The following is a 24,765-nucleotide window of genomic DNA, read 5'->3' as shown; positions in this document are numbered from 1 at the left end:
CAAAATAATGTTGGGAAAAAAAATTGAGATACCACTAAAGGTATCTCAAATAGTCAAATAGGCCCTCAGGCAGCTGGTTTTAATCCAACTTGTACTTTGAGGTGAAATTGAAAAGTAAAAATAGAAACAGACCCATTAATAAGAAAATTTGAGAGTGAAATTCCTATGGCCTTGATAAAAAATTAGAAAAAAGAAATGTTGAACAATTGCATCATTTTGTTAGAGGTTGCCAATAAAGAAACCATTTGGCTAGAGTATCAATCAGACAATGACAACTGCAGCAGAGTACAGCCTTACACATCCGGCTGCATAAATTTTAGTAGAATTTCCATCAGCCGGTCACCCTATGGCAACCCCGTGGCTTTCTAATTCATCCAACATCCCCAGGTGTGAATAACCTGATTTCTAGTGTAAAAAATTATTGTGACGAAAATACCAAGTTGATGTCATTATGTAGCAGTAAGCATCATTACAAGGGGGTGTGTCCCAAAACTATGCTACTATATAAAAACCTACATTTAGAGCATATGTGGACGAGGTTGTCAAGCTGACAGATCCCTATACATCCCACCTCTTTTTAACACGGAACATTAACGCTGAGGATTTGATGTCGTCTTGTGGCACTTGGAGCATGAATTGGACTTTCATCTTCATCGGGGCTGTCCTTGCCTTTCCGCCTTCATCTCCAACCTGAAATTTGGACATCATGATTTATGCATCAAGAAATCATGCAAAGTCCTTGGTAATCATAGAAGTTGAGGGAACTGTAGCAATCACAACAATGATGACAAACTAATGACGGTGAGCTCTTTTCAAAAGCACTTACCCAAAGAGATGCCCAGCCTAGTCGCACCTCTGAATCATAACCAGCTTTGAACTTAAAGTCTTTGCCATATGTGTGTTTGTACACTGCACTCCAGTAGTTGGAATCAAAATTGTACCAGTAGCTGCATTATGAAAATTTCAATAAATAATAAATTCCATCAATATATGACCAAGCCAGAAATTCATGATTAATTTGAAAAATAAAAAAATGAAAATGAATTATATACAAAGAAAGATCTGAAATCTTTGACGCCGTCATAGAAAGTCTCATTCATTTCCCATCTAGCAATCAACTTTCAGTGCAGAACAAAAATAAAGGTTCATATTTTCACCATTTCTACTTTCCAGAATAGAAGAGAAGATTTGCATTTCCAAGTAATTTTTAGGGCTTTACATGAAAATATTATCGACAACAATATTTATGATGACTATTAAGAACATATTTATGATGACTTAAGAATTCACATCCACTCTTCATCCCCACCTTACTTCTTAAAATAATATCTACTCAAGCAGACATGAGAAAGGTCTTTCCTGAATAGAAAAAGCTATACATCTTCAAAATAGCAAACCCAGCTGGAAATTCAAAGTGGCTATGAGGGACTGCACACGACAATTCCACTATGCTTGTATAGTTATAATATATTTTTAAATTCACTGAACTGACAGAACATCTGTTTTCTAGTAGAAAGACAATGGAAAGGGGAAAACATATGAAAGGTGAAAGCAGGGTTGTTAAGAGTACGGATCATTAGAAGTTCCAGGATAATCCAAATTGTTTTGAGGAAAAATAAATTAAAACCTCAGAATTTACTTCACTTTAACTCTAAAAATCTGGTTGGGCAAATCTCAAGTTTCAACATGTACTGATAAGTGAACGCATCAGTCTAGCATTGACAAGGCAGCTACATATTTTAGGTGTCCCTGGCATCCTAAGCATGAATATCTCTCATAATGGTGATGTTCTAACAGCAAGTTTTATATTGCAACAAATACATATTGCAGTGTGTATAGATTAGATTAAGTTATACAAGAGCTCTTACACTATTGGCACTTCTCAAGCGATCTCTTCTATTGCAAGAGAAAATCTCATGTCCAATGAAAATAGCACAAAAGAAAGGTACGTAGGAATTCCCACAATCAGCATTCTTCTAGGGTGCATTATTACTGAGGTTCTCATTGAGCAATTCATACTCCAGAACAACAAAAGTCATCAATAAAATACAGAGTATCTATATTGGAGCTAATATTTTTCAATTTCCATTTCCATGAGCATTGATCATTCTATAGCCAGAAGAACCATTAATCGCAAAAAGAAAGATTTCCAATTAGATGTGAAGAGGGAAGAAGGGGAATAAAGAGAGTTCTAACCTCAACTTATCAGAGGGACTAAACTGACGCTTTAATGCAAATGATAGAGCATTTGAAGGAAGTGAAATGGTTGGAATAAATGACAAAGCCTCATCCTGCAATTAATAATAAAATTTTTAACAACATTGATTGAGAAAAGAAAAAAGAATGGCACTGAAAATTGATAATTGTGCATTTGGCATGCCCTTATTTCAAAATTCCAGGAAAAGGAGGCCCTGGTTAAATGTCCCTCTCACCAACACACATAGTAATTACCAAGGGAGGATAGCCTGGCAATCAACATAAGCCGCAATAGTAGTAGAAATTGGAAAAAATACAGTGCGAAGAGCAAAGCACCTTATAGCAGTATCTTAGTTTCAAATCTTCCTCCTCGTATTGAGCTGTGCAGATCCCATTCAAAATCTGACCTTTAGCGATTCCACTTATAGACAATGTTTTCTTCACTTCTTCCTCTTCTCTCTCCACCAATGAAACTTCGCCAAGGGGGAATTTAAAAGTTGCTTTCGGCTGCAACATCAAAAGAAGATAACTAAGGCAATAAAAGAGGATAATTAACTTGTTGACTTATACATGCTGAAACAGAAATACATATAATGAATGCAGTAACATTGTGAAACAACCATCAGAGATGATGTTGGAAATGATGAAACTGTAGGAAAAATTTTGGTGGGAAAGATGAACATAGAAAAACAAAGATGTCGGGCTATGAGTATTCAGATGACCAAGGCTTCAAAAGCAACTTTTCTTGAATGCAAAGACAACTGAACGCTGAAGGTAATTTGCCAAGATAGGACTTACATAACCAACATAGGGGACTGGAGACGACAATTCCAGAGCATATCCAGGATCGCCAAGGTTTGCAACGACTCCCACCTCTCCTTGTTGTGCCTAAAAGGTAAAAGAAATGTTAGAGAGACAGAAAAAGCACATATAAAGCTTAAACAGAGAGTAATTGCCCTCAAAAACTCGTAATTCTCCAGTTACCTTACATTCCCAAAACCATATCACTTGTATGGCTACAAGATAATGCAAATTGAAAACGAAAAGACTCCAATTATCACACCATGTCAATGGATCTTAATTTTGAACATTAACAACATAAGCAGGGCCATTTGGACATGCAATTTTTAACCCCTGGGAATCTCTTAGTAATATAAAGATGCATAATTTTCTCAATAGCATGGTTGAAATGTAAAAATTCAATAAGTTCAGCCAAAATATCTAAATTTTAACCCATAGTCCAAACAAATTAATGCTAAAAACTAGAAAATGAAAATAAACCGAAATCCTTATCTTGAAACTTGAGTATACACAATACGGACCCCAAAAAACAATACAACTTACCTTAATTCGAACACTAGCAGAAGCTCATCGAAAGCATAGTCCAATTCATAGCAATTAAAAAAAAAAAAACTCATTTCTCAAAAACTTGAATATAAATGAAAAGCAAGCAAATTTATGAAGAAACAAGAGAAAGGAGAGACCTTGACATCGTGGGCAGCTCTGAAATGCAACTTAGGACCAACATCGAAAGAGGACTTAACAAAAGCATTCTGTTCTTCAAGATCATAGTGAAGGGAGAGATGCTTGGAAGTGAAAGCCAACTGGGGTTCGAAGATTTGGCCTTTGTTGTCGTTCTGAAAGGAGACTTTGAGCTTTGCTAGACTGTCAAATAACTTGCATGATATCTTGTGCAAGAAAATTGAGCTGTCACTGTCGAACTCTGAAGTCACTCTAAGAGCAGGCCTGCTGGGGAATGAAAAGAGTGAGGATGTTCTTTGTTGTTGTGGTTGTGGCGGTGACGGTGAAGGTTGTGGCGGCGGATCTAACGGCGGTGGGACCATGTGGTTGGGGATTTGGAGTGAAGGAGAGGGTGGTGATGGTTCAACCATTTCTGATGGGTGGAGATTTTAAGGAAAATTTTGTGAAGAAAAAGAGGGTGGTGCAAATTGAATTGAGAGCGTGATTCTGTTTTTATTTTTATTTTAATTGTTTCTTTTTCATTTTTTAAAAGTATAGAGATGGTGACTATTTTCGGGGCAAAAAGGGTTATTCAATTGTTGATATTATTATTATTTTTTTAAATTCTTAATTTGTCGAGTCAACACTCAGGAGCTTGGTTTGGTGAGTTGGTGGCAATTGGCATTTTGGGAAGAAAAAAATTATTTTAAATTTTAAAAATTATTTTATGGCCCATGCAGGTCTCGAACCTGCGACCTTCGCGTTATTAGCACGACGCTCTAACCAGCTGAGCTAATAGGCCTGGTTGCATTGAAGTTGTTCAGTTATGATATATAATAAATTTTATTCTAAATATTGCGAAATACAACAACCTAATTCCGGCAATCAAATGCAAAACAAAATTGCAGAGAAGATTCTAACAAACACTTTATTTTGCATCTTCTTCTCGTAGTCTTATTAGCTCATATTTATCTGTAAGCATTTCGGACTCCAATAAGGGTTCTTTTTTCATGTTTTCTACATAAATAAAACTGGAACAAAAACATTAACCAGCAAAACAAAAAAACAGGGCAACGTTTGTTTTAGCATCATCATACATACCAGAAAATACGGAATCCAAACGGCTAAAATTTACCCTAACACGACACTCTAGACAGATGGACAGACCCTTTGGAAAAACCCTGCCATCAACACAGCTGGAATAGACACGGTTCCCCAACCGTAAACACACTTGCGGTGCTGGTAACAAAAACATCTGTATATCGGCAGAAATAAAATTCAAGCAGTATTAACAGCAACTGGTTTCCCTCGACCCATTGCAAATCCTCGTGTTCCATCTGGCATTCGGGGACCAGGAGGTTGCTTGCCTATCATCGGCTGCTCATTGTTCACCATATTATTTGATGGGGGTGTACCGACGTGATGTCCCCGATTATTGTGATGGTTATTATGATTGCTGTTGTGATGACTGTTGTTATGGTGGCTGTTGTTGTGGTATTGACCACGATCATTCCGGCCACGTCCTTTTCCACGACCCTTGTTACGCCCTTTTCTCTGTCCACCCTCTTTCTCATTATTGTGCTCCTCTCCCTGCCCAAGCAATGTTATAAATTAAGAGTTAACACCGTGATATAGACAAATCCCTGAAGCAAATACAAGCACAAGCACATTCCTTTCAGAAGTTCCAAATCAGGTACATAAAAGCAAAATCAAAATCACAAGTTTGAACAAGTCACTTTCTTTTCTCCTCCACTCAGCTTAAATTCTAAACAGCATAGTTAGGAGCATAGAATGTTTCTGCATAATGCATTTATAAAAATAATCCTCACATTTCTGAGCTAATCTTAATTATTACACGATATGAAAGAACATGACTAACAGCCAGTTATGCAGAAAGCAGCCCAACAATATGAGAAACTATGCTGGCACTCACTGTATGGTCATGTGACTGTACATCACTTTGTTGAGAAGAATCATCCGGTTGCTTCTCATTCAAATGCTGCTCAGATGTGGAGGTATCTTCTTCTTCACACTGCCACTCCCCCTCAGGCCCCTTTTTACCTTTAACTTGAGCAGGTTTTGACTAAGCAAGAGAAGGGAGAGAACAATCAATCAACAAATTTAGCACCACAAAAACTTCCTTTTTAACTTGTAAAAGAAAAAGGATAAAGAGAGTTAAGAATACTTCTAAAAGAGATCAATCAACCAGATAAGAACCAATCAATTAGACTAGCTCCATAAGCCAACCTAAAGTTTAAAAAACCATTAACTTTATGTATCAAGCTTCAGCTTAATTACAATAATTGAAAGAAAAATGCAGTGTTCCACTTCCATATCAAGACTCTTGTGCATCCAAAATGCATTTTCATAACATCTCAATGGTCAATAGATGTTGCATGTGTATGTCGGAGTTAATGTAACAACAGATTAATAAATAAATACTACTGTTTTCAAGCTCGGAAGCAGTCTATTGCTAAGCCAATTGAAGTGTAAGATCAATCCTGGTAACATAAAACTACACTAAAAGTATATCTAGTGAGTGTAAATTTAACACATAATTCATCCAGATAATTCATCTAGTGTATGCGTCATTCCATTAGATCGATGTAGATTTAATTCAAAGATCAACCAGCATTATTTATCACTGGTGTGAGCAAAAAATGTGAAGATCAAAAGGAAAGAGTTAAGTTCTGGAATATACCCCACGTCTAAGCATTAAACGGACCCTTAGGCCACTTCTCCAGTTACCCTCATCATTTAGCTCTGCAATCTGCCAGGAAGGAGGTGCGTATTTCATTAGTCTGAGTGACAAACATAAGACAAAACGCAGAAAAGAAAAACAACATTATCATAAAATGTAAGTGACTTACCGCTTTCTCAGCCAGCTCAACAGATTCATATTCAACAAATGCGTGCAACTACACATGAAACAAAGATTTCAGCAGGCGGATAGCAATATCTAATACCCACACATTTTTGTTTATCATAAAAAATATGTCAAGAAACTCTCATCAGTACTGCTATCAGAAATTCTTAAGTCCAAAAATTATTCACTCCAAAACTTGCATTAAATTAGTCAAAGCAGCACATATAAATGGCACTTAAAAAGATTTTAGGATGATAACATCTAATAGCATAGAGGAGCCTTCTTCAGAGCTCATTAAGCCCATGTAAATGGATCACTGTAGAGGTGCATAGGCCTTGAAGCCTTATTGAGTCCACAAAGAAATTCTAGACAAAAGCATTCTCCATGGCATGACAATCACAATATCTTGTTCAACGTGAAAAAGATATAGAAGCTGATACAAATCGCAATCAATTCAACCAGAAAATGTATCATACACCATATATATGGACCATAGAGCACCAGAAAGTACACACTGTAGACGATCCTACAAGTCATAGTCAATATTATCTTAAAATTCCCCATCAAGCACAACAGGGACATTCCAGTCATCACTCCAATACAGATGAACAATGTATCATACACCATATATATGGACCATAGAGCACCAGAAAGTACACACTGTAGACGATCCTACAAGTCATAGTCAATATTATCTTAAAATTCCCCATCAAGCACAACAGGGACATTCCAGTCACCACTCCAATACAGATGAACAATGCAATATGATGCAGATGTAAATGAAAAGCAAAATTAAAAGTGACTTGAAAAGTATTGATACCTTGTTACTGAAAAGCATGCCCTCAGATTTTGCTGATCTAGATCCTGAAGAAGCTCCTCCGCCAGAAGTTTGAGGCAAACATGTACGAATAGTCTTCACACTGACACAGAACAATCCAGCAAGATCAAGCATCCAGAATCAGGATATACACAATTACAGAAAAAGTCGCATAAGCAGTAATTAATTAAGTATAAAAGAACTTAGTACCTCCCAACAGCAGAGAAAATCTTCATAAGATTTTGGTGGCAATGATCCTCAGGTAAATTTTCAGCAACAACAATGCGAGACTACAGATCACAAAAGGAGAAAAAGAATTTAAAAAAAATAATAATGTCAGTAATTAGGAAGACTACAAAATTTTGATTCACTCTAAAAAAATACAACATGCACCCCATAAAGCTCTAGGGAGACACATACACAGTCAAAGATGAAGCACAAGTTTTCCACAAACTACCTTGGATGAGCAAAGAAACAGGATAAACAAGGTACTGACAGAACTCACCCAACATAATAATAATTGGGAAAAAGCAGCTTAAGAAAAACAAAATTCCAAAACAAAAACCGTACTTGCAATTCTTCCAAATCTGACTCGGTCAAGGGATTCTGACGTTTTATTTTCTTTCCATCTTCACTAACAACCTGTTAGTTATTGTGTGAGAAAGATTCAGAACAAATGTACAGCAATTAGAAAACATTATGTGCAACAAAGTAGTAGTTAAAGCAAGTTAAAGCAAGAGCACAAGATAAACCACTCACAAGTTTTGAAGACTTCCGCAGAACACTAGCAAGATGGGAATGACTGCTTATGATAGCTTTAATCTTCTTAAAAGAAGCCACAGTTGATATTGGCACTATAGTAATAATGAAGACAAGATATTAGAATAAATATGGAAACCACTAATAGAAAATTGACAATCTTTCAATGTAATCAATCAGTCAAGCGAATAGAAAAGATAATACAATTAATACTCATGCATATAAAAGTGAAAACCAGCTGAAGTACGAATACCTATAGAAAGCCAACAACCAATTTAATCTCATAACGTAAACATACCAAATATACGCCCCTACTAATTTTATTTATTTATTTTTTTTTTGGCATCTGTGGTAAAAAGGCAATTTTGTGCAGATGTAAAAAGAATTCCAATTTTTATTTGATTACTGACAATAATTTCTGTTAGTAAGACAATTTTTTTTTTTTAAATAATCATTTACATTTCATCATGGCTTTTTATAGGTTCAAATTTTAATAATTTGATTTCCAATGCTTAACATGCTTTCCGCAGAACATATAAAGCCTTCCACAGGTTCTCAATGAAAATCACCTTGATAGAACCAAGTGCTCATTGAGAGAGAGAAAGAACACCAAAGACAAAGAAAGGAGATAGAGAAAGAAATAACCTATTTCTATCCCTAAACACTATAAAAAAAAAAGGGGCAGTAAACTTCGAGCCTAAATAGACAGAACCATTCTACAACAAACTATTTAAAATATAATGAATGTATCAGAGATCTTACCGTATCCTTCGGGATCCTTGAGGATGAACCTTATAAGATGATCAGTAGTGGCCAAGTTTAAATCACTGAAATAATACTCCACCTACAAGTTGATTTATTGTAAAAAACAATAAGCAAAACATTATCCACAGAAAGTGACGGTCAGGAAAATAAAATGAAAGCACGAAAGAAATATCAAAGGAGAACCACTACTTGCAGAATCGACAAAAATTATTGGGTCCTCTATGATGTAATAATATGCCAATGTACCACAAAAGAGTAAAAAAGAAAAGAAACTGAAGATTGTTTGCATCTTAAGGCCCCATACCAGGACTGAAGTCAACTGCTGTTAATTACCATGCAGGTTTTACCTTCATTGTGATAGTACTTACAGTCCAAAGCTACAGTAAATTCTTATTACGGGTATATAAGTAACTGATAGCATAGCAGTTAAAGCATTTGCAAACATGCACTTTTACTTTGCAGCTAATACTTACCAACTACCCAAAAAACCTATACTTAGCAGCTAATGATTACACTTCAGAGCAGGCGTGGATTAAAAGCACAACACCTTGATCCCAAAGATAACAAAAGATTAATTCTGACTAAGATAACTTAAATCCACTTAAAAAAATACAACGGCTAGTGACCGAGCACTTAATTCAAACTCTACATACTCGAACACATTGATTAATAGCTGACACAAACCGATAATTACCAATATCGTTGCTAAACATTAAATTTCCGAAGAGGAGAATACCTGATTCAAAACTTTCTGAATAGATTCATCATTTAATCCACCATGTTGATGATCCTTCTTCTCCTTCTTATCCTTGACCCCTGGAACCTCACCCTCTTGCTGATCTTCATACTGATTATTCTGATGGTGACTATTATTATTATTATGATGATGATTCTGATGCCGATGATGATGATGATTGTGATTCCTGTGATGTTGATGCTGCTGATGCTGCTGATGATGATAATTCTGGACCGGGACATGATGCTGGTGATGCATCTGATGGTGAACCGGAATCACATGAAACGCTCCCGTTCCATGTGGCGGATAAACATGATGAGGAGAAGGCGGATGAGGAGGAGGAGGATGAGGGTGAACCATGGCTGCCGCCGGTGGCGGCGGAGGAGGCATCATCACTCGCTGCGGCGGCTGCTGTACTTGTACTTGCACTTGTGGCTTTGACTGAGTCGATTGTGGATTCCGAGTCGGAACGAACTCAGGCGCCTTCGCGTTGAGTCGACTGAACGACGAATTTCTCGACAGCGACGGATCCGAAGATGATGATGGAGACGATTGAGACTGATCATTTGACGATGATAAATCTAGGGTTTCAACTTGAGATTGTTGTGCCATTTTCCCGATTTTTTTAATTTTTTAATTCTAATTAAATCAAAATTTTAATTCAAATTTGATTTTAATTTCAGGGCTAGGGTTTAGAGGGGGGAGGGCGGAGCAATTGGCCCTGAGAGAGGGCTTTTGGGAGGGGGGACACACAGTCACTGGAGAGGATGTCTCAGTTTTCACAAGTCGTTGATCAAGACTTATTTATAGTGTACGGTGCTGCTACTCTACAATCGGCTGTATCTTAGTATTTATCTAACATGATTTATGGGTGATGATTTATCACCATTAATTCATGATTTTGATTTGCATGTCGGATTTCTATTTAGAAAATTCTCTACTTAGAATAAACTGATTATTTTTATTAGTGTATATTTACTTATATGCAGCCTTTTTTTACCAAATTAATAATATACCGTATATATTTTTTTAGGAAATATTTTGAAATATCTTTTAGATTTGGTTAGACATTTCGCCTAAACTAAAACCGCATTGATTTGAGTTGATTTAGTTTAAAGATTGGTACAAATAGAAAAATAAAGAAAACCAAATCAAATAGGTTGGTTTTAGTTTTACGTTCAAAACCTAAACCGAATCTAAAACTGTTTGTCCGTCCATAGTTATCACTTGTCAGAGATCAACCAAACTCTATTAAGACACTAATCTTTAAGGATAGTATAATTAGTTTTTATATATCATGGAAGTAAGAAAATAAGAGATCAGTTCTTGTCACGCGGATTTTAGGAACATTCTTTAATGGAATGTTGAATTTTCACAATTTGTTTTTGGCATTATTTGATTAGACATCTTCATTTCCACTTCGTCCACTAGTGCAGTGCAGGGTAGACAACGTGATCACTAGGGTAGTCTACTCAGAGCAAAACCGTGCTGGCCATCAAAAGAATGCCATATGAGTTCGTGTTTGTGTCTGTCGTGCCCATTATATATTTTGTGTCGTGTTGTACCGTGTCTAATTTTTTTTTTCTTAGACCCAACCGTGTCATACCTAATAAAAAAAGCTTAATAAACTTTTTTTTTTTAAGAAGGCATGCTAAGTTGTTGGTATATTTCTTTAAGCTCATGAATTTTTTTAGGTTCATGTATTTTTATTCATATTTGATAAAATCAAAAATTTAAAATTCAAGTTCATATTCAATAATGATAAACTAATAATAGTAAAAGAATGAAATATTAATTATTAAATTTGACCATATAGTATTAGAATTTTTTTAATACTTAACAACAACAACAATAATAAATTTTTCTTAAGAGTTAATTTAATTGTTAATTCAGACTTACATAGAGTCATAAATTATAATTTATAATAATATTAATACATATTTATAAATCATGATATTTTTATAATTTTATTTATTAAAAATCATTATATGAATTATTTATCTAATAAATTATAAACATAAATCAATTATAATTTTTTAACTAAGAATTATATGAATTTAAAAAACTTACACTAATAAAATATATTAAAAAATTTAATTTTAAGTTATTTGTAAAACCAAAAGAAATTTAAATCTATTTTCATTAAAAAGTCACCGAGGATTTGCCTTCGCGGGCCACTCATTCCCAGTCCAGGAAATATAGAAAGGGTTAATTAATATATGTAAAACGAGTAATAACAAAAATAGACTTTTCTATAATACGGATTTTGATCCTTTTGATTGTGTACGGCGCTGCTACTCTAGAATCGAGTGTATTGTATAAATTATTTAACATGATTTATGGGTGGGGATTATCGCCTTGGGACAGTTACAGATGAATAAATTAAAGGACAAATTTTTACTTTTCAACCGGGGAAAAAAAAAAAAGAAAAGTTCACATAATAGAGCGGTTAATTTTGAAAATCACGTAAGTTTTGTAGCTATTTTTATAAAGCAAGACTGTCTCCCTAGTATAATTAATATATATCATTTATTTTTCTTTTATTTTTATAATAGTTAATAATCCTTGAAAGAATATAAATTTATAAAATTATCCTTATTTTCAAATACACTTTTTATTTATATCTATTATAAATTAAATAAATTATATGAATAGAAATAAAATAAAAAATTAAGAAAAATATTTTATTATTTATTTAATAATAATTTTTTTGTTTATCATGCAAGTTTTCTTATAATAATTTTTTATCATTTTATAATAATTTTCTTATATATGTTTATTATAAGAAAATGTTTGTAAAATAAAAAAAGTTCAAAAAATATTTTATTATTAATTTTTTTCACATCAAAACATATATTTCTTATTTTTAATACTTAATTTTTTATTTTAATTTCCATTTATGAGATTTATTTAATCTATAATAAATATAAATATAAATATATTTAAAAATAAAGATAATATTTTAAACATGTACTAATAAGAAGTTATTGATTATTATAAAAATATTAGAAGAGTAAATAGTATATATTAATTACAGTATGAAAAAATTTGACAATATGCTTTTTATAAATTTCCTTATTCGTATAAGCTGTTTATACTAATCTTCTTGATTTTGAGGACACACATGCTTCATAATTACAGTACTGATGTATTAGCCATGTGAATTTTACAGAGTGCGACAGACAGAATTAACTTTAAAATCCGAGTTATCATTAAATGAAGAAATAATGATTTTACCATTTTTTTTGTTACCGGTCTATAACCCTTTTTGACTAAATATGACTTATTTTTCTTATAATTAACAAACAGATAAAAGCTTGCGCCATGCGAACTCAATACACTTCATTGTGGAACGGAAAAGGAAAGTCCTGAAAAGAGTATACTAATGAAGAAAATTTAAGTTGGAATCTTCTTGAATCACTTCAATCCTTGCACGTCCGGGCGGGAAGTATGCCAATTGCTCGGCTGTGTCTTCATCACATATCACAACTTGTAAATTGTCAAGATTCGTTGAGGGCACCTCCGAAATCGGGCACCCAATCACGCAAAGTGTCTTTAAACAGCACAACTCACCAAACCGTGCTGGAAATTTTCGGATGTTCAGACATTCGGATATGTCCAGAAAGTTCAAACGGGACAGGTTTCCAATCGTGTCGGGCAAAGCTGACAGTTCGGTGCATGCAGCAAGCGTTAGCGTTTGTAAGTTCACAAGCTTACCAATCCCCTCAGGTAGTGCAGAAAGCCTATGGCAATTGGTGATCCGGAGCTTCTCCATGGACACAATGTCACATAACCCATCTGGCAATTCTATGAGATCATTGCAGTAATCAATGTCCATCTCCAAGAGATTTGGAAAAGCATCAGAAATTCGAAAGGTTGAATTCCGAAAAACCTGACCAACATTGCACATAACCAAGGATACTTTTTGCAGATGATTCATTCGTACGGTGGCCAGGGAATTAGGAAGAGAAACATGCTCCAATCTGATTTTCTTTAATTTGGATAAAGCGCTGAGAACTCGGAAGTTATTTAATTCTACAGGGGAGAATCCGTAATTTGTGACTATCAAGACCTTCAGTTCATCCATCTTCTGCAGGAAATCTGGAAGGATGTACTTCTTTGTCCGAATGTTTAGAACCACAACCTTGACTTCGGGTCCTTGCATGTCAGGCCAGTTCGATGAGAATGTTTCATCTGCATATCACGTCCATTTTATGTGAGACCGAGGATGATTGACTCTTGACATCAAATGAATTAAAATCTCTACATGTTGCAGTGTCCAAGTGTGAGGAAAAAGAAAAAAGTAATAACAACCTGTTGAGATTGACAAGAGGCTGGCATTATTGGGGTGCTGCTTTTGATCCATCCACCATTTGGGAAAATTGTTTCCGCTTATTTCTACAACGAGTCGTTTTCTCTGATTTATGGGCTCTGACTTGCTCCGACAGATAGTCAATTCTCGGAGAAGATCATGCTGCATCACAAAGTCGTCATTGTAGCAGCCGTAGTCACCGGCAGTTTTCCTAGTGAATAGACATAAATTGATTGTTCAGGGAAGATTCATGGCCTTTCAGGTATAAAAAGTGGAGAATTCACACACCAATTTGCATGCACATCAATGTGAAGGAAGTCATCCGTATAGCAGAACACGTGTGTTAAAATTGTACATAACCAAGGATACAAGCACAAGAGCAATTGCTTGGTTGATAGCTGCATACCTTGTGACCACCCTATCAACCAGATTTTGGCTAGATAGTTCATGAAGGTTGGTGATGGCAAATACGTCGTCAACCAGTTCATATAATTCCATCCACATGTCAATGAGTGCAGTGATAGGAATCCTTTGGTCCTCAGGAAAGGAACACAGGTCCAAATAACATTCCTTGACCTCATTATTTAAGACATCCAAGCTGCTTCCGAGACAATCAAGTATGTCATTTTTTGATTGGAAAACAGATTCACCCCGAGAACATTCCTTCACCATTCTTTGCCAGAATACTTCCTGCTTCCCACAGAGCGATCCACCGACCACTTTAAGGGCCAAAGGACATCCCTTACAGGCTCTCAATATCTGCAGTTGGGTAAAACCAGATTTGGAAGGTAAAAAAAAAAAAAAAAAACATGCGCGCATTTCATATACAAAGGTGAAAAATAAAATGAATAATAGCATATAACTGGGGATAAGCAGAGCACCTTACTGACGATATTTTCATCTGGAATGTACGAGTTTCCATCTTGTAGGTTTGCTGAGTGAAGAAAAAGAGTCCTGGCAGCTTCATAAGTCAATGGTTTCAAATAATGCACAGAACCAAATTGTGGGAATTCAGACCTTGAGGTCACCAAAATCTTGTAGTCGGGTAACTGGAACCCCAACTTCTGGAGCAGGGATTCTGACCCGGGCCAGACATCATCGAGGACCAACAGTATAGCCTCTATTCTCATTTGCTTAAAAAATCGCTCCAAGTCATTGATTGCAGCTTCATCTGTTTGAAACTCGGGCACAGGGTAACCCTTATGGTGGAGTACTTTCTGTACAATGGCCTTCACATTGGGGTTTTTGGAAACAGTAACATAGAAAATGTCGTCCTTGAATTTTCCTGTTCGAGTGCCATAGTGAGAAAGCTGGTGGTGAAAGACTCGAGGAAATTCAGTACCATTCTTACACTAGCAAAAAGCTGAATCAAGACATCTGGTTACCTTGAACTTGATCATCTTTGCAAAGTCTTTGGACCAATGTGGTCTTGCCATATCCTCCAGGAGCCGAGACCACAATGAATTGCCTTCCATCCTTGAACAGCTCCATCTTTAACTCCTTCAATGGAACATCCAATCCTGGAGAAATCACCGGAGGATCAGGCGCCGAGCAGCAATCTCCGACCTGATTAGACATCCAACCATTGATATTTCCATTACCGCTCATTCTTCTCACCATCGTGTGAATCTCTTTTACCTCAACCATAATCAACTTGCCGTCTCTTGCATGTTGCAGAGGAAGACTCGTCCGAAAGAAGTCACTGATGGATGTATCCAACTTGATGATCTTTTTAGCATAAACATATCTCTTGAAGCAATTCCACTTCACTTTTGAGCATTTACGCACCAGCTGCTCCACTTGCTCCATCATCCGAACTAAATTTTCTGTTTCCTGCTTTGGCCGATCTAACACTTGGTTCAGCTTCTCTATTTCTTCGATCCACGGAATTGAATTTCGTAAAGTGGATTCCAGTTGCTCCAACCGATCCTTAAACGTGACTGCTTTGTCTTTTTCCTCTGAAACTGCTTTTAGCAGCTCTCCAAATACTGCTCCGAGGAGAGCTCCTCCAACAAATGCAGCAGCCATCACCTCTCTTTAAACCCAGATGCAATTTTTTAATAATAATTTAACTGAACTTTTCTTTTTTGACAAGATTTCTTAGTGATTTAACTAAACTGAAAAGGAAGCATTTATTAAATGAGGAATGGATCAGCTGACTCCCACTACAGGCAAGCATCAGATGCCCTTATTATCGGCTGCCAATAAACGACTGAGTAAAGAAGATGAAGCGTCCACACGTTTCCTAGTTGACGTAGACTTTAGAGTGAGTTCCTTAATTAAGGGTGTTTACTTGTTAAATAAACATGCAAGGAATGGAACTGTATTCATCGTGTAGCACACAAATTTATGAACTAGGAATGAGAATCTAATTATGTAATGGGAGAGGTAGTATTTAAATAGAGAATAAGAATGTAGATTAAATTGATAATTTTTATCATTAGACAAAATTAAAAAAAAAAAAGTTATCCCTTTTAAATGATGATAATAATATTATTAATAACTAATTTAATTAAAAAATTATAGTATTACTTTCTATATTATAATAAACATGTATGTTTTTTTCTTTTTAAATATTTATTATTTATTTTATAATTAAAAAATAAATAATAACAAAATATATATCATATATTTTAATTAAGGGAGCTGCTACTTTACAATCAATGTAAGGTACAACCCTCTCTATTGGTTGTGGACCTTACATTGACAATAAGGTAGAGAAATCATTTAACTAAAGATATTTTGGTAATTTAAAATTATCTATTATGATTTTTAGACAAACTAGAAACACCAAGGATAATACTAGCTCAAGCAAATAATTTATTTCAATAAACGCACCATAGAATTGTAAAATTATTTACTACTAATTTTGAAATTTTTAATTTTTTTATTAGTTAGCTTAGTTAGCAAGCTAATTTCGTCACTGCCCATGTCACTCTACTCGCGAATGGAGTTCAAACCTTAGACTATTGTTTTCAATACATCAGACTTTACCGTCTCAATTAGGTGCATCCACAAATCAAAATAAGTTAAATTTTCTATTTTTTTTTCCTTAGAAGACAACTAGGCACTTCAATATTTTTTTTTTCTTTTAAAAGAAGACATGCAGTGAAATATTTAACTAAAAAATATTGGTCATTTAACGTAGGGGTATTCGCGGATCGGATTTTGCGGATTGAACATCAATGCATATCTGATTCACAATTTTACGGATTATAAATTTTTAATCTAATTTAATTCAAATCCAATCCACAAGTCTGCGAATCGGATGTAAATTTGACTCAATCCATATTCAATTCACCATTTCACGGATTGGTTTGTGGGCTAAAAAATTTTAATCACGTCTTATTCACGAAACTAATTAAATAAAAAAATTAATATAAAAAATAATTTTACTACCGATCAAATTCAAAATTAAAATAAGATTTGAATAAATTAATTGTTTAAATAAAGATAGAAAATACATTTGTACATTTCAGTAGATGAAAATTAATTGCTTAATAAGCTCTATTTTTTTATTTAATTATTTTTGTTTTATATTATTATCAGATAAGGCATAATATGATGTTAATATAACTATATTTTAACTTATTTATTTATTAGTAAGAATAATTTCATATTTACAAGTTTAATTTTTTTATTAAATAAATATTTTTTTTTTGGATTCGCGAATTTTTATAGATTTACAGAAGTAAATTCATATCCAATCCACCCATTGTGGATTTCAAATTTTTAATCCAATCCAATCCAATCCACCAATATACGGATCAGATTTTTACAGATCAAATATTTACGGATAAGTCATAAGATGAATTGAGCCGATCAGATTAGATTCTAAACACCCCTAATTTAATATGGCTCATGATCAGATTAGATTCTAAACACCCCTAATTTAATATGGCTCATGTTTATTTATTTATTTTTTCAGTATGAAACGGCTTTGGTAACATACAGCTAATATGAACATCTTTAATTTCATTTACATTAACTTTTGGAAATAATTTCCCTTTTGCCTATTTCTTGCTGTTTCGCTTGTTTCTCCGAAGATTCAACTTTCATATTCAATTTGTCCAAATTAAGAGACTATTTTATCATTTATTTTCTTATTCTTAAAAAGAATACCACAGCACGCGAGTGTCCTCACAGCCAAGGCCCTAAGCAAATCCTTCAAAACCCCATAGCAAATGCTTCTATTGCCCTGAATACTGTTGTTTCTCAATATTATTAATATATTATTTCTCCTCAAATAAATTTAGAAAACAAATTTTAAGAGGATGGAGAGAGATTCCCAATTTATCAAAATTTGTTCGTAACACATAGCTCAAACTCTATGATACAACAGGTACTTGAAGCAAAACCAGGCTTCATCAGTGTCGGTGAATTTACATAAAGTTACTTAACCGACCAACAAGCTGCAGATGACGCTCAAGATGAGGAAGCTATAGTTGCTTGTTGCATCTTTATTGCTTCAAACTTCAGTTTAATGGCATCCCAAAAAGCGGGTATGGCGATATCTTTATCTATTTCCTTGAATGATGGAAGGTAGTTTAAATCTACAATGACATGGTCACCAGTGCCTTCTTGAATCTGTAAATTGATAATACACATGTTAATATATATGTTCAGGCAATTCACTCACGATGTACAATGCAGGGAAGTCAAGAAATGATAGTTAAGAATCTATATGGAATACGCACGACAACATCAAATCCAAAGATGGTCAGATCAAGTGTTTTTGCAAGCCACTTTGCAGCATCTTTGATCAGTTCAAGATCAAGATCAACCGTACAGGAAATCGAATCTCCTGAATTTTGATTTTCAGTGTCGATGGGTAGAGATTTTAAGCTGCAAAAGACACCACCACATTATCAGTTTCAACGAAGTATCACAACCATCCTTAGAGAAAGCAGATCAAAGTAAGAGGGAATCGGAAACTGGGGAGCAGACACTACCTGTCAAAGAGGATAGGTCTAAGTCCATTCCTTTCATACGATTTCATCAGAATACCAGAGTTTGGAGTAGACTTCTTAACTGCATGGAAAATATTTTCGCCCAAGACATAAAACTTAAACAGAGTGGATGAATGATTGACATATTCCTGTAATATCAAAGAAGAACAGTTTTGAATTCAATGAGTTCCACTCCATTCAGCTCCCATGCAATCAGTCATGTATGAACACTTGAGCATTTAAGATTATAAACAATAGACGAGTTTGTGAAGCACAGTCCACAAGGAAACACAATTCTGAGTGGAAATCACGACATATGAAAGCAGTTGTAACCACACCTGAGCAACAATAACAATTATGCTGCCACAATAAGCAACATATAACTATGCAAATACCATCAACTTCGTGCTCACCTGAACAACAGCAGGAATAGGAACATTCAAATCTTTAAAATCTTCAGTTCCAAAGACAATTGCCTGTCACTCCAAGATAAAGCTATTATTAAAATGGGAAGAAATTGAGACAAAGGAAAACCAAGAATTAGATTAAAGCTATACCTACCATACTGTGAGAATCAGCCGTACCACATGCAACTTGAGGTTTCACTATACAGGGAAGAGAAAGTTGTGCATCTGACAATCTTTGTGGCAAGCCAGGATCTTTAAAATCAATAACCTGCATATTTGAAATTTAGATGTTACCCATTTGGAGGAGATACTAATGAAACTTCAGAAGATTTAAGTCCAAAAGCAAGCCATAAGCTGTATAATTGTGATTACATAAAAAAAATAATCAATATATAAAGCACCTAAAATAAACTACTTGACAAATACAGAGCATTGACTGAAATAAAAGACCAAGCATTTTTCTGAATTACTTTGTAATATCAGATTCCCTCAAAAAACAATTTTATTGAAATGTATAATCATGGAGATACATATGCTAATCTTCTACTACAAAGTACTCACAAAAGGGTCCTTTTACACTAACCAACACAAAACCCACCTTATCTATTAGTGCCCAACAGAGAACATAGTATATAGCAGCATTAGTAAACCTTGTATCGATTCTAGATTCCTTCATTCATAAAATGTACTACAGAGCAATATTAATTGGAGCAACAAAGAGGAAAATGAATCCATCCTTCTATCAGTGTTTTATTTGTAGAAAGAACCCAATTTCTACTGGTTCAAGGATTCGTGAGATCAATAGTTAAGAACAACAAAGAGGCCATTCTGGTAGAAAAGACCTTAAGAAAATGGGCGCCCCTAATTGCATGTCGTCCTTTAGCTTTTTGTTCTTGCAGCCTAAGTAGAATCAGTTGGATCTTTAGCCGATCCAGTACAGGGTAAATGTTACTGAGTGGGTCAATTGCGAGGAAATCTGAGTGGTCTTCCATAAATCTGTAAAGTGGCAAGACTTTATGAAAAAACTAAGTGAATACTACATTAATCTAAGAATAAGTGTCAAAAAATTTTTTACACAACATGCTATTAGAAGTCTTTTAGATAAAATTTCTTGAAACGGGTATTATGAGACAGGAAAGATGTAATAAGAGTGCTGGTTGTCAAGACACTCAATTCAGTTACTACAATTATTTTCATCCTAAATTCCAGAAATTGGCAAAGACCCTTCATTTATTTATTTATTTTTTAGCAAAAACCTTCATTTACTTAAACAGCATGTGCTCATTCCTTTCTTAGTAGGAAGCAACAAACTTTAATCTATCATTCTCTCATGTAAACAAGGTTGACAGAGTGTTTGGAAAAGTGACTATAGAAAAGATAGATAAAAGGACTCATAACAAAAGATGTTTAGTTACTTGCTTTTAAGATTATTTGAGAATGTGGAAAAACTCTTACCACTCTCAAAGACACTTTTGAGAATTCATAATGGCCCAACAAATCTTTTTAACTTGACAACTTGATAGAAATAAATTAAGATGATATGTCACTAAATTTTCGAAGCAAACTGACCATCACAAACAAAGTCTTAACACCCTAGCGATTAATCACAAACCACGAGATTTCATCCCAAAAAACTTCTGACCACAATCTTTCCATATAGCAGAAATGTAGATAACTGGAGGATATCTTTGAAGAGGTAAAACAAAAATATCTGACTGGTAGTACAATTTCCAGCCACCAAGAGTGCCATCTAATTATAGAATGATTGCCAAAAGGCAAGAAAATATATTTTCAAATAGAGAAAATGGAACTTTGAGAAGTTACCTTTGTAATTCCTGCATGCCCTTTGTGTAAGTAATTCTGTTGGAGGATACTGAAGAGTTGCTCAACTCAATGGATATGATTTCATCTGTTGCTTTATGTAGAACCACATCAACATTTTGTAATTGAGATGATAGAGGGATCTCAAATGTGAGAGGCAGAAATATCAACCCGTTTGGAGTAGGATACAAGGGAAATGCACCCCTCTACAGAACATAGGACCAAATAAGCTTTCACATGATAGTCGCTGAATCTAAGATGAGTAAAGAATAAATGATTGACAACCCCCACATTTCTTTTAAGCCTTTTCAACACACCATGCTCTCATTTAAGCAAAAAGAGCTCACCTTAGCAAAATCTTCTTCACGCGAAGGCTTCATAACATAACCAACCACCACAACATTGTTGCAAGTTGCCTACTTAAGATGAGACACATAAAACAAATCATGGATTGAAACTCTAAAGATAATTAAAAAACTATGCACTTAGTGTATGGTGTTTCTACATATATTCCTTGCATTTGATTTTGTGATCTACAAGAAACTAATCACATTACAAACTAATCACATTACTTTTTACTGCTTTTTAGTTTGTATTTCCAGAACAAGTTTGAATTTCAGGTGTATGTTATATATCATAGATCCATGATTTCAGTAGCACACCTTAAATTAGTATTTTCTCTAGAAAACACAGCACTTTGCCATTTTTCTGTTTTAAGCTGGCAAATGTTATCTCACTAAACCCAAAAATTATTGAAAGAACAAATCATAACCATACAAAACTAAAGTGGTACTATAAGAGATGAATCGCCTGAGGAAACCTTTTTGTTGAAGCAGCAAATAGTCAAAGGTAACTCTTCTAGCTTGTTGATATAAAGCATGCTTGAATTCTGACCTGCAGTAACAACTTCAGCACCAGAAACGGAAGCAGACTCTAGTTCAGCAACCAATTTTACCTAAAATAACTAGCAGAATCTAAAATGTATGCGCCCCCAACATGCAGGCAGCAACTATAAATGGCACATAACCCCAAGTCCCACCAATTTGTGTTACTGCAAAACTGTATCAATTCAATTCTATAGAGACACTCATACCTAGTGTAGAAAGAATCTTAGATGAAAGACGGACAGAAATGCTATTGTGACAAAATAGGTAGTCAAATACAACCCCCTAGCCAAATTCTCCCACCCACAAAGAGGGCGATGAGAATATAGATGCTGCAGTACTCACCAACGACAGTAATAAGCCAATTGCTGCTAATTTTACACATGGAATCCTTGCTGTTTTGAACGACATACATAATAATTCCTCCGACGTCACCCCAAGCTCGTGTAATCTCATTTACACCACCATCCACAGATGCATGCAGAAGAAAGCATTCGCATGAGTATTCTACTGCTATCCTCTTCAACACATTCACCTTAAACAAGAAGAGACACACAACAAATGCACTTTAGCAAAGTGCTTTTGTAGAAAGCGCTTTTCATTTGAGGGAATATTATGGAAGTAACTGAAATTGATACACTCCCCTATTACACCGACCATAAAGAAATTAAAAAAACTAAAGAAAAAAAGAATTAAAGAAGTACCTTATCAGGAGAAAGACCCGGCCCGTAAGAAATTCCCTGAAAATTATTTAACAAAAAAAAAGCTCATATTCCACTCATTATTATTACTATATACAAGAAATTCAAGCAACAATAACAAACAGATGAAGAGAGTACCGATCGGATGCTGGAGTGGCGGAGCTTACGAAGCAAGTAGGAGGCTCCGGGCCGCAGCTGAAACGACGAGTCGTTTGCGTTTGTAGGAGTCCCGTGTTCGGAGGCCGACAGCATCTCCGATTCGTCCAAAATTACTCCTTTAACCAAATTACTCATTTTTCTCTTTCCCCTGTTTGTTCGTGTTCGTGTTCTGTGTTGGCTTTCACAGCGAAAGAGGAAGAAGGGAAGTCCGGACTCGGAAGAATCACATGCTCTGCTTTGCTTGCTGTACTTTTTGCCTTTAACGAGATTTTATCATTTGATCCTTGCACTTTTATATATTTCATGTAAAGGAATAGTATGTACGGTTGTAATTTTTGGACACCTCCCCTGAGATTTACCCCTGCTACACTTAGAAAGAATGTATGAATATATTGACATATAGCACCCCTTAACGTATATAAGGGTTAGGGAGCCGTTTGGTTTGACAATAAAAATATAATAATGCCCTTGCTTCTTGGCGCCAAGTGCATAAGAATAAAGACAAGATTGATATTATACTCTTACAATAATTTAATTTGACAATAAACAAACGACATAATGAGACAAAATTCATGTGATTGGTGAAAATGCTAATATACCCTTCAAAAAATGTATTTACAGTTGTTGAATGACTTACATTTCAACAATTTAAAAGCAACAAAGCAAGCCTGATATTACCGTTGGAACAACCCAACAGTAATATCAACCTTCCTGAGTTGTATTTAAGAGCAAATAACACTCATTTTTTATCCAAATTCACCACTACCTAATGCTTGTTATGGATTCAGCAAGCTCACAATAAACAACAAGATCCAGCAGCCACGAAAGCAGAGGATGGAGGAATGAGATTAATGGCAACCTCATTCGATTTGCAAATAAGATATGTAAGTGCAACAAAAGAGCTAGTGTGAAGATTTCAGAATTGGATGACAACCGAAACAAGCTATATTATTGCTGTATGGACAGCCGACATGGCTGCGACTACTCCAAGTTCTGGATGCCATCCCTTAATGATTTCAATAAAGGTGAAATATTTGAATGTGTAGGAACATGTCAAGCAAATTATAAGTTGCTGCTGAACATGCAAAAAGAGTTGAAAGATTTGAAGTTGCTGATGCAAAAAACACATAAAACAATAGGGAAATGCAGTGGCATGAAGACAATATGTTTCTTGAACATGTTCTTTTTCATCTGTGCTACTATAGTTTTAATAGTGGGTGTAGTTTTAGCTACAAAGTAGGCATTATGCAACAGATGCATGTTTTAGTACCTAAAGTATGTAATGATCAACTACTACCATGAATGTGAACTTAACAGCAATTTGCATGACTAGCTAAATATAAACATAAAATGCATCTAAGCTTTAATCAGTAGCTCACTATCCTATTCAATTTTATTATCTACTATGACTAGTAGAACATTAATATGAACATAAAATGAGCTTTAATAATGTGTATGACTTTTGCATATAAATGCAAATAACGAACCCATTCAAGTTCAATATCTAGATTAGCTGAATGCATAATCCAGCAGAAAAGTAACATTTGTAAAATTAAAGAATTGTGTGTCGATGAACACAAGAATTTAATCAATATATAATTTTATATAAGACATTGACAACTGCTACCAGCCACCAAAAAGAAATTGGAAGGGAGAGATATTTTACAGCTTTCCAAGAAACAACATGACATGAGACATTTAGAACAATATAAGTTTGCTTAGTATAAAATAAGCTTTAATCCGTTGCTCATTATCTCATTCAAGTTTATTCAACTGCAAGCTCACTTAACTCTATCTTAATATCATCAGAACATTAAAACAACAAGCAACCACATAAATTTAAATCAAAGTATAATATATAATATGAAACCACAAAGCATGCTCATATGGATAATTGGCATTCCAACAGAAACTCAATTTGAACATTCATTC

At 34.7% G+C, this 24,765-nt stretch overlaps 4 protein-coding genes and 1 non-coding gene across 7 annotated transcripts; all 5 read right to left on the bottom strand.

The window, feature by feature from the left end:
• Nucleotides 1–196: 196 nt before the first annotated feature.
• Nucleotides 197–4,187, bottom strand: LOC102615686 (outer envelope pore protein 37, chloroplastic). The gene is made up of 6 exons (XM_006493070.4): nucleotides 3,681–4,187; nucleotides 2,995–3,084; nucleotides 2,533–2,703; nucleotides 2,197–2,291; nucleotides 827–947; nucleotides 197–690 (listed from the first exon to the last, which is right to left on the bottom strand). Exons 1-6 carry the CDS (start codon nucleotides 4,086–4,088, stop codon nucleotides 559–561), a joined length of 1,017 nt encoding a protein of 338 aa, XP_006493133.2. The 5' UTR covers nucleotides 4,089–4,187; the 3' UTR covers nucleotides 197–558.
• Nucleotides 4,188–4,385: 198 nt separating this feature from the next.
• TRNAI-AAU (transfer RNA isoleucine (anticodon AAU)) lies at nucleotides 4,386–4,459 on the bottom strand. Its single transcript has one exon. It is a non-coding gene; the product is annotated as a tRNA-Ile (tRNA).
• A 179-nt stretch (nucleotides 4,460–4,638) lies between these two features.
• LOC102615388 (la-related protein 6B) lies at nucleotides 4,639–10,376 on the bottom strand. The gene is made up of 10 exons (XM_006493069.4): nucleotides 9,601–10,376; nucleotides 8,862–8,943; nucleotides 8,100–8,194; nucleotides 7,911–7,982; nucleotides 7,551–7,630; nucleotides 7,344–7,443; nucleotides 6,528–6,575; nucleotides 6,359–6,427; nucleotides 5,591–5,740; nucleotides 4,639–5,247 (listed from the first exon to the last, which is right to left on the bottom strand). Exons 1-10 carry the CDS (start codon nucleotides 10,210–10,212, stop codon nucleotides 4,936–4,938), a joined length of 1,620 nt encoding a protein of 539 aa, XP_006493132.2. The 5' UTR covers nucleotides 10,213–10,376; the 3' UTR covers nucleotides 4,639–4,935.
• A 2,352-nt stretch (nucleotides 10,377–12,728) lies between these two features.
• On the bottom strand, nucleotides 12,729–16,223 carry LOC102615110 (probable disease resistance protein At5g66900). The gene is made up of 5 exons (XM_006493068.4): nucleotides 15,298–16,223; nucleotides 14,794–15,197; nucleotides 14,319–14,671; nucleotides 13,915–14,123; nucleotides 12,729–13,794 (listed from the first exon to the last, which is right to left on the bottom strand). Exons 1-5 carry the CDS (start codon nucleotides 15,938–15,940, stop codon nucleotides 12,983–12,985), a joined length of 2,421 nt encoding a protein of 806 aa, XP_006493131.2. The 5' UTR covers nucleotides 15,941–16,223; the 3' UTR covers nucleotides 12,729–12,982.
• A 1,897-nt stretch (nucleotides 16,224–18,120) lies between these two features.
• On the bottom strand, nucleotides 18,121–23,096 carry LOC102614416 (inositol 1,3,4-trisphosphate 5/6-kinase 4). 3 transcript variants are annotated; one of them, XM_006493066.4, is made up of 12 exons: nucleotides 22,813–23,096; nucleotides 22,678–22,713; nucleotides 22,319–22,508; nucleotides 21,910–21,995; nucleotides 21,437–21,505; nucleotides 21,093–21,295; nucleotides 20,111–20,264; nucleotides 19,423–19,536; nucleotides 19,275–19,337; nucleotides 18,865–19,010; nucleotides 18,610–18,757; nucleotides 18,121–18,499 (listed from the first exon to the last, which is right to left on the bottom strand). In XM_006493066.4, the coding sequence occupies exons 1-12, from the start codon at nucleotides 22,966–22,968 to the stop codon at nucleotides 18,338–18,340; spliced, it is 1,527 nt and encodes a 508-aa protein (XP_006493129.2). In that variant the 5' UTR covers nucleotides 22,969–23,096; the 3' UTR covers nucleotides 18,121–18,337. The 3 variants fall into 3 exon arrangements, with proteins under 3 accessions (XP_006493129.2, XP_024949163.2, XP_052294496.1); XM_025093395.2 differs by having other exon boundaries at nucleotides 21,910–21,983; XM_052438536.1 differs by having other exon boundaries at nucleotides 21,910–22,006; nucleotides 22,321–22,508.
• Between the last annotated feature and the right edge of the window lie 1,669 nt (nucleotides 23,097–24,765).

This window comes from Citrus sinensis, chromosome 3, assembly GCF_022201045.2.
Source record: "Citrus sinensis cultivar Valencia sweet orange chromosome 3, DVS_A1.0, whole genome shotgun sequence".
Classification (NCBI taxonomy): Eukaryota; Viridiplantae; Streptophyta; class Magnoliopsida; order Sapindales; family Rutaceae; genus Citrus; species Citrus sinensis.
This window is presented reverse-complemented; position numbering and strand designations above follow the sequence as displayed.

Coding starts and splice junctions, on each gene's coding strand:
- LOC102615686 (XM_006493070.4), bottom strand. CDS start 4,088: ATGGTTGAACCATCACCACCCTCTCCTTCACTCCAAATCCCCAACCAC. Junction 2,704..2,994: donor CAGTCCCCTATGTTGGTTAT/GTAAGTCCTATC, acceptor TTGATGTTGCAG/CCGAAAGCAACTTTTAAATT. Junction 948..2,196: donor AGTCCCTCTGATAAGTTGAG/GTTAGAACTCTC, acceptor TTCATAATGCAG/CTACTGGTACAATTTTGATT.
- LOC102615388 (XM_006493069.4), bottom strand. CDS start 10,212: ATGGCACAACAATCTCAAGTTGAAACCCTAGATTTATCATCGTCAAAT. Junction 7,631..7,910: donor CAGATTTGGAAGAATTGCAA/GTACGGTTTTTG, acceptor TGTGATCTGTAG/TCTCGCATTGTTGTTGCTGA. Junction 7,444..7,550: donor ATTTTCTCTGCTGTTGGGAG/GTACTAAGTTCT, acceptor GTTCTGTGTCAG/TGTGAAGACTATTCGTACAT.
- LOC102615110 (XM_006493068.4), bottom strand. CDS start 15,940: ATGGCTGCTGCATTTGTTGGAGGAGCTCTCCTCGGAGCAGTATTTGGA. Junction 14,124..14,318: donor GTTGATAGGGTGGTCACAAG/GTATGCAGCTAT, acceptor TCTATTCACTAG/GAAAACTGCCGGTGACTACG. Junction 13,795..13,914: donor CCTCTTGTCAATCTCAACAG/GTTGTTATTACT, acceptor CGTGATATGCAG/ATGAAACATTCTCATCGAAC.
- LOC102614416 (XM_052438536.1), bottom strand. CDS start 22,968: ATGAGTAATTTGGTTAAAGGAGTAATTTTGGACGAATCGGAGATGCTG. Junction 21,506..21,909: donor TTTGCTGCTTCAACAAAAAG/GTTTCCTCAGGC, acceptor CATCTTAAGTAG/GCAACTTGCAACAATGTTGT. Junction 19,011..19,274: donor CTATTCCTGCTGTTGTTCAG/GTGAGCACGAAG, acceptor TTGATATTACAG/GAATATGTCAATCATTCATC.